Source organism: Blastomyces gilchristii, assembly GCF_000003855.2.
Source record: "Blastomyces gilchristii SLH14081 genomic scaffold supercont1.29, whole genome shotgun sequence".
Taxonomy (NCBI): Eukaryota; Fungi; Ascomycota; class Eurotiomycetes; order Onygenales; family Ajellomycetaceae; genus Blastomyces; species Blastomyces gilchristii.
In genome coordinates this window covers 278,224-286,567 of record NW_003101653.1, presented here as the reverse complement: position 1 = coordinate 286,567, position 8,344 = coordinate 278,224, and the positions used below count along the sequence as shown (strand labels likewise).

Genomic DNA, 8,344 nt, shown 5'->3' with positions numbered 1-8,344 from the left:
TCCCAGATATCTTCTTTGGACAGCTTGATAAGTGTATCAATCTCAATTTCCTTATCTCCAATTTGGCGACGAAGCTTTTCCACTCTTTCCTTGGTCAAAGACCACAATGGCATACCAAGCAAATAGTCGAAAGAATTAGCGGCAAGCTCCGTATCCTCGCTGTCGCTACTTTCCTCGTCGTCCCGATTCACGACAGGTGCCTTTTCGCCTTGCTTGGCAGCGTCAGAAACCTTAGCTATAGCTTTGAAACCCTTCTCCTTCAGCTCTTGCACCAACTGTGCCTTTGGCTTTTTCGAAATAACAAGCTTCCCGTCGATAATCATCTGAACAAACCGAGCTTGGTTGCTCAGTTTCTCCAGATCTTTCTGCATCTGGGAAAGTTGATGTTGCTTCCGCTTTTCATATAGCTTAATCCTGACAGAATAGAATTCTTGAAGGATATGCTCGGGGGACTCGTACTTGGTGATTCGCCCTTCGGAATCAAACGCCACGAGATTTGAAGTGGCGAGGGTTTTGGTTAGTTTGAGCTTCTCTTCCAGGCCTTCAGCGATTGTCTTCTTTGCGTGCTTCTCATCCAACTGAATTACAAAGTGGACTTTGGTATGGGTATTGTAGTCCTTGTAGTCCTTGATGAACGAGGGGATTTTTTCCGCCTTGATGATTTCCTCGAGACGATCTTTAAAGTCCTGCGTCCAGGAACGGATGGGTAGCTCGGTGATTTCGATTTCATTGTCTCCAATTTGCGAGAATCTCCCGCTAAATTTGTACCGTTCCCCACCCATCGAGACAACCTCCCCAGTAAACCCTCGGAACCAAGGCTGCATAGGGACCACAGGTTCACCAACCATGAGACGCTTTATATTCGCGACAATTTCCTCAGGATTGTAGTTCGGAATGGAAGTGCTCCAGCCAGTTCCGATGCCGTCAGCACCGTTGATCAAAATCATAGGCACAACGGGGAAGTAAGTCTCCGGCTCGATTACCTGGCCATCATCAACGTTATATGTCAGCAGAGGCCCATCTGCTTCGTGGAATATTCGTCTGGCAAACGGTGAAAGTCGGGTATAGATATAACGTGGGCTAGCAGCGTCAGATCCACCTTGCAAACGAGAACCGAAGTTTCCACTTGGCTCCAAGCAGTTGATATTGTTTGATCCTACAAAGTTCTGAGCTAGGCCGATAATGGTTTGCTGTAACGACGCATCTCCATGCTGATAGGCAGTCAGTCCAAGAACGTAACCACTGAGCTCGGCTACTTTCATATCTTTTTTGACATTGAGCTTGAAGCAGGTATATAGGACTTTACGTTGTCCCGGTTTCAAACCGTCAATAACGGAAGGGATAGAACGGATGTTGTCAGCCATACTGAAAAGGATAAGTTCCTTGTTGATGAAATCAGTATAGGTGATCTCTTCAGTCGTATGGTCTAGGAAAGTACCAGGCTTAAACTGACGAAGCCACTCTTTCCGCTCATCGGCCTTTTTCTTTGAAAATGCAAGATCTATAAGCTCTGCCTCATGATCCCGCATGACATGGAATTGCTTCAGATGCCTGTCCAAGTCACGGAAATAAATTTCGGCGTCATCTGTCGTACTGGTACCCAAACCCTTGTAGTACTTCTTTTCCCACCGTTTATCGTGGCCATGGATCTCTAGCCATGTTTCGTATTCTTGCATTGTGAAAAAGGATTTGGATATCGTTGGGTTCTTCGGATCTCCCTTCCACACTTTGACGATGGGTGTGATAAATTCGATCAAGAACTGGGGTATTTTAAGCAAACTTGGGAATGCAACTTGGAAAAAGTTGATCAATAGGCCCTTGATATGGCTTCCATCATGATCCTGATCAGTCATTATCATGAGATGTCCGTAGCGGAGGCCCTTGGTGTCGGTATATTCTTTCTTGTGTTGGAGCCCGAGGAAATTTTTGATGTTTTGGATTTCTGCATTTTTAGATATCTGATCAACAGAGGCGTCCCGAACATTGAGCAGTTTTCCGCGCAAAGGGAATACACCAAAAAGATCAGGTCCAACAATGGCTCGGCCGGCCATAGCCAGTCCCTTTGCAGAATCTCCTTCAGTCAGAATGAGAGTACAGTGATGTCCGTCTTTCGTTCCAGCTTTATTCGCATCAGTTAGTTTCGGGTTGTTCATGCGTGATCGTCGATTGCCGTCCGACTTTTTCAGGATTTGATCAGCCTTCTTCTCAGCGAAATGCATAATATTTTCCATCACTTGCGTTTTCAGGATCTTTTTGAGGAAATCATCCGACAAGACACATTTGCTGCCAAACTGGCTCGGCTTCGTTGTCAACTGTTCCTTAGTCTGGGATGTAAACGCAGGGTTGACGATCTGCGAGTTCACAAATACAAATATGTGATTTCGAATTTGGGCTGGTTTAAGGGTGGCACCGGTTTTGTTCTTCTTTTTAACCACCTCCACAAGTTTGTTACAAATCTGGTCGGCAACTGTATTGACATGGGAGCCGCCTGATGTTGTCGCAATGGAGTTAACAAATGAAACCTGCTGAAACGAACCATCCGAGACAGCAAACCCGATTTCCCATCGGGGGTCTGGGTTGTCAGTGATGATCTCGGATTTGTCCCTGCAAGCTTCTTCACCTCGCTCTTTTTTGATGGCATTAGTATACATTTGCATATACTGTTTGAAATTGCGGACGGGGACGCGCGATCCGTTTAATTTAACTGTGACCTTGCAAGTCCCTGCCAGGTCATAGACTCGACGCTTAACCAGAGCCTCGAAGTCGTCATCGATCCCGTCCATTCCGAACTTCTTGAAGTCTGGAGTGAATGTAACCTTGGTATAGTCATCGCCTTTGCAATCCGTTATCTTTGGCTTTCCCATCTTGGACATATTGTCGGTCCATGTTTGTTTGTATTTCTTCTTTAACTTTGAGTCTGCGGTTTCGAGAGTAAATTCCGTGCTGAAGATATTACAGAGCTTGGCACCATAACCGTTACGCCCACCAGTCACCTTTTGTTGGTCGTCATTGTAGTTGGACGAGGTAAGGAGGTGACCGAAAATCAGCTCAGGTATGTAGACTTTTTCTCTCTAAAATATTCCAAGATTCATTAGTAGGGGGCAGTGGTATGGGGCATTGGAGAGAATGTGTACCGAGTGTATCTCAATGGGAATGCCGCGACCATTGTTCCAGACACTTATTTCGCCAGATTCCCTGTTTACCGTGACCCGAATCTCGTCCATGTTTTTATCGTTGTGCCTATTATCGGCAGCGTTGACCAGAATCTCATCAAATATTTTGTAGAGACCAGGCACATACGAAACTTCTCGAAACTCCATTGACTCGGATTCTGAGTTGTAAACCCACATTTGGTTCGTTGACCGCTCGATAGAGCCGATGTATGTGTCTGGTCGTTTAATGATGTGTTCTAGTTGGGTAAGCTAGGTACATTGTGAAGTTAGCATGACCGCCCCTGCCGGGAAAAAAGGACATCAGCGACATACTTTCTGGTACCTCTCACTGCTCTCCTTTGGGGTAGCTGCGCCATCCATTCCGAACGATTCATTTTCCACATTCCCCAGGGGCTTGCTAGATGTCTTTTTGGAACCCCCAGATTTCTTCCCCTTCGCAGCAGCATTTGGGGGAGTAGCTGAGAGTAAGGACGCGACATCGTCACCGCCAGCTTCATCGTAATCTGAAAGTTCTTCCTCGGTGTCTACTTTCGCCTTCTTTTTGGTGGCAGCTGCACCTTTCGGCTTAGCAGAGGCTTTAGCCGTCTTTTTCGCAGGGGCTCTGGGCTTGGTCGCTGTAGCAGCTTTCTTGGGAGCCTTTGCTTTGGACTTCTATAGGAATGGATTAGCAAGGCATACACACCATTCAAAATTACTGAAAGGGGTCAGGTCAGGAGGCGGCCACAAGTAAGGATAGAAATCCATACCGGCACCTCTGGGATGAAATCAGAACTAGCACCATCGTCCTCGAAAACGGAGTCTATTGGGGAGTCCATCCTCACCGGAGTGAGATGGATGTCGAGGTCGACAAATGGCAGCGCGCGGGGAGAAACGAACGAAAGCGGAGGGCAATATCAATGCGCCAGACGCAGCGTCAAGCACTCCTGGCAGAAAGCGGGCGCTGATGAGGAGGCAAGGCGACAAGAAGAAGGGGAGAGTAGAAGCGAGCGTCGTCGTTCGTTGTCGTTGTTGATGTTGAAAGGTGTTGAAGAGAGGAAGGGGCAGTAGTGCCGCGTCTTGTTTGTTTAATGTTTGTTTTGCAAATCGCGATTTTTGCCCCCGGATGTTGCTGCATTGGGCCAGGACTTTGCTGCTTTGGGTGCCATTATTGTAGATGACTCAGCATTTGATGGTCCAACTTGGAAATTTGACAACAGAACCAATCTGCTTTAAGACTAGTGCGTAAATATCTACCTGGTAACCTCGGCGACGATCACAACAACATTTTGATAGTCATTCCTATCTTATTATTACTGAAGCAGGTGAAATGTTCTTCCTGCTTTGTATGATTTGCTAATAATTATAATTATTTCTACATAAGCATCAAACGCTCGCTTACGCTCGCTTTGCTGCTTGCGCAGCCCCCCCTACCACTTCCACCCTCTACCTCTACCCCCCCCTTCCACCCCCTCCACCCCTACCCCCTTTACCACCACCACCGCCCCTACCGCCCCGCAGCCCCCTCTACCACTTCCACTCTCTACCTCTACCCCTCTACCTCTCTCTTACCACCCCGACCACCTCTATCACTCTAATCACTCTCTTCCATTCTGTATCATCTCCATCACCATTATCAGATTAATCAGAGCTGTACAGGCTGCAGAGCCAGCTGTTCAATCCCATCTGAATTCAAAGGAGTGCACATGACATCACATGAGATCATGTTACAGAGCATTTGGCAAAATGAACATAGAGAAGAGTATAAAGAATGTAAATACTGTAGAGAATGTATGAAAGAAGCAGAATGAAAAAAAGAATGAAGATTTGAAGATTGATCTGAGCTGTATAAGTCAGGGCATTCAAATATTTTTTTGATAGAATGTACATGATATCACATTACAGTGTTTTTTACATGGAAAAGTTGGTTTTTCTATAATAAATAGAGTATATTAATGAATGTATAGGTTGTAATGAATGTAGAGAAGAGTATAAAGAATGTAAATATAGTAGAGGACATCTGTAAAGCAAAGAATGAATATTAATATCAGAGTTATACAGGCCGCAGAGCCAGCTGTTCATGAATTTGATGAGATGCACATGATATCATGTGAGGTCACATTACAGGGCATTTTACTCAGAAAAGTTGGTTTTTCTATAATATATAGAGAGAAAGCTGGTTTTTCTATAATATATAGAGAGAAGAGATATATAGAGAGATATATAGAGAGATATGATCTCACTCACTATATAGTGAGTGGTAAGTGTTACACAAAATCACACTGCTGAATTTTTCATCATCATTCCCACATTTATCATCTATCTCAACACGATTGAAAGACCTCAAGAGACTGAAAAATACATAGAAGCTGTCATAGAATTCAATGAAAAATTCTCTGACCTTAACTATGCTGCTTTTATCTATCAATTCAATGTTCTCTACTTGAAGAGCTTATTGAAGAGATTATTTGCATACATAATACAACGATTTGTAGAAGTGCAGAGACTCTATAGAAGATCACATGCTGATGGAGTGATTGCCACTACAATGAAGTGTGTAATAGTTTTCAAAAACCTCATCACTGAATATGCACGGTTATAAAAGTACTGGAAACAGAAATGAATCAAAATAGAAACTCTTAAGATATATTGAGAATATAGACCAGACTCACTGCAAGGATGGAACAAAGCATGTTTGTGAAGCCAATGAATTAGCCATTTTTGAAAAATACAAGAAGCGGCGGCTGAAAGAAGTAAAATACATCAGTAATTCTTCTGATCATATCTCACCTCAAAATGAAGACCACCAGGATTACAGAGTTGTGCGGGGGAATCGACGGAATGAAAATGAAATAGTATAAGGCAACTGATAGAAAAGCACAGGGAAACATACAGCAAAGAAAATCATTTCCCTGATGAAACTACGGCTCACTGAGGTAGACAAGACGTGTAAAACATATAGAGCATAGAATAAACAAGATAGGAAGCGCATAGATTCCACATGTGGCAGAGTGATTGGGCTTAATTTTTTATCATGCTGTAGTTTGTGGGGGGGGAAAAAAAAAAAAAAAAAAAAAAAAAAAAAAAAAAAAAAACCGAAAAAAGTGTTACAAAAGAGTTACAAAAGAAAAAAAGGAATTTCGTATCTCTCTTTTTCTTTATATCATTATTAAAAAGCATTGAAATCAGGTGGCACATTTCCCACTAGGAATGGAGTAAGGAACCCGCAATCCATCAGGTAGTTAATCAAGAAAAGGGCGGCTATGAGAGCGTGTGGAGGTAGGGAGGGTAAGAGTAAATGGCAGTAGAGCCGGCAGGGGGCTGAAGATGTAAGCATCGGGGATATACGATGATGAAAGGGTGCTTTGGACGGCATCGTACTGCATGCGTGAGACAGACAAACTAGCCAAAAAGCACCCTTTAAAAAAACCCTCACACGCCCCTTGAAAGTGAGAGAGGAGAGAGTCAGTCAAAAAAATAGACCCAACATTTGGCCGTGACTGGGCATTAAATGGTGGCATGTCTATGCGTGTGCAGATTGCAGATTGCAAGGTGACTGAATCCCCTTGCAGAAGTCGCCCCTCAATCACACTAGCCCATCATACAAAGACAAGGCGCTGACGATGGTTTCATCTCTCTTGCTTCCCTCTTTGAATTCCGCGAGGTCTAAGCTTCCATTCTCATCTTTATCCATCATGCGAAAGATCTTTCTCACCCGCTTCTCGGGCGTATCTTCGTCTTCGGGTAGTTTAACCATCGACCCAACCTAGAACACGCAATCCGGCACCGTTAGATTTTCAAAAGCTATAAACACATATAAGAGTGTATTACGCAAAAGAAGAACCATATACCATTTTATATATAGCCTCAACGATAGCCAGCATTTCTTCGTAGGTTATTTTCCCATCACCATCTATATCATATAACTGGAAAGCCCAGTCCAATTTATCTTCCATTCTTCCTCTAGAGGTGATGGACAACGCGCAAATGAACTCTTTGAAATCAATCATGCCGCTCTCATCGGAATCGAAGACTCTAAAAACGTAATTCGCGAACGAGGACGGGTCTCCAAAAGGGAAGAATTGCCGATAGATCTTTTGGAATTCTTCCTTCGTCAAGGTGCCAGAGGGGCAGTCCTTTAGAAAACCTAAGTGACCATGATTACACGTGTCAGCAGAAAGGCGAACAGAACCTTTCATATCAACCATCCCATGTCCTCGCGGCTTAATTGTGGAACAAGAATGAATACCTTTGTACCACTGCTGTAATTCCTTTCTATCAAAGTGGGTTGCTTTCTGCAGTTCGTCCAGTTGTGAAGGGGAGAGTTTTGACTGTCTTCATGACAAAACATCGAATAGTTAGCACTTGTATCTTGTATATTAGACCTATCATTTGTGGTGGGGTGAGCTCCAGCACCGCTCCGTAGACAAACATATTGCGTGCATGTAGGGATTTCAGAATGAACCGACTAGGAGCAAGCCCCCGGTAAATGGCGTAAACCAGCCTATGAAGATAACGGGGGTAGGAGTCTTGGGTGGGGGGGGGGGGGGGGGGGGAAGAGGAATTGACGCGGGAAAGCGCTGTGAAACATTCTGGGAGAACTGGGTGCTCACGATTTCCCCATGGCTGCGAATGGCGGAATAAACAGCGACTGAAAAGCAGTTTCTCGTCCTCAATCTTAGAATCTTTGCATGGAAACAGGCGTCTTAGGAAGGAAGTGTATATTGCGATATTTGAAAGACCTTGGGCGGGGTAGATGTTTGAGCTGACGGTTCGCAAGCGGGATAGATAGCGGGGAACGTACGGGGGGAAATGCGCCGTATAATAGAGAAATCGTTGTATTTAGCGAAGTTAGGTGTTATACGGGATGGTTGGACTGATGTGGACGGCGAACGAGGAGGCGGGAGAGGAGGAATAGGGAATAGGGAATCAGGGGAGGGGGAACGGATGCTGAAGATAAGTTGTTGGTTGGATGGCATCGAGGCGACGTTGGCCTGGGTTGGAAAGGCTGAAAATGGTCTAGATGGGGAACATTGCCCAAAGCGGGTTAGTCTCGGGTTCAATGCTGACAAACTTTGCGGCTCAATCTGACGTGCCGATTCGGAAAAGTTCAAAGGACTATGCCAACTTTGGGTCGCTTGCCCTAATTATTATAACCAGATCTGCTTCATCCCACCTCACTTGACAGACTGTCT

General features: G+C 44.6%; 2 protein-coding genes across 3 annotated transcripts in view; both read right to left on the bottom strand.

Annotated features, from left to right (window-relative positions):
- The window catches only part of BDBG_08807 (DNA topoisomerase II), a gene marked incomplete at both ends in the record, with an annotated part of 5,748 nt that extends 1,760 nt beyond the window's left edge, over window positions 1-3,988 (bottom strand). Inside the window, 4 exons of the mRNA XM_002620734.2 lie at window positions 116-3,071; window positions 3,135-3,422; window positions 3,486-3,824; window positions 3,920-3,988. Coding sequence (XP_002620780.1) covers window positions 116-3,071; window positions 3,135-3,422; window positions 3,486-3,824; window positions 3,920-3,988 — 3,652 coding nt within the window. The remainder of the gene's footprint in view (window positions 1-115; window positions 3,072-3,134; window positions 3,423-3,485; window positions 3,825-3,919) is intronic.
- Window positions 3,989-5,321: 1,333 nt separating this feature from the next.
- BDBG_08806 lies at window positions 5,322-8,336 on the bottom strand. 2 transcript variants are annotated; one of them, XM_031723734.1, is made up of 5 exons: window positions 8,292-8,336; window positions 7,763-8,168; window positions 7,399-7,484; window positions 7,001-7,296; window positions 5,322-6,915 (listed from the first exon to the last, which is right to left on the bottom strand). In XM_031723734.1, exons 2-5 carry the CDS (start codon window positions 7,771-7,773, stop codon window positions 6,736-6,738), a joined length of 573 nt encoding a protein of 190 aa, XP_031581019.1. In that variant the 5' UTR covers window positions 7,774-8,168; window positions 8,292-8,336; the 3' UTR covers window positions 5,322-6,735. The 2 variants fall into 2 exon arrangements, with proteins under 2 accessions (XP_031581019.1, XP_002620779.1); XM_002620733.2 differs by lacking the exon at window positions 8,292-8,336 and having other exon boundaries at window positions 7,763-8,206.
- Between the last annotated feature and the right edge of the window lie 8 nt (window positions 8,337-8,344).

Excerpts from the sequence above, each read along its gene's own strand:
- BDBG_08806 (XM_031723734.1), bottom strand. Across the intron at positions 7,297-7,398 it reads ATTACAGCAGTGGTACAAAG|GTTTTCTAAAGGACTGCCCC; the intron begins GTATTCATTCTT and ends ATGGTCACTTAG. Across the intron at positions 6,916-7,000 it reads TTGAGGCTATATATAAAATG|GTTGGGTCGATGGTTAAACT; the intron begins GTATATGGTTCT and ends TGCGTGTTCTAG.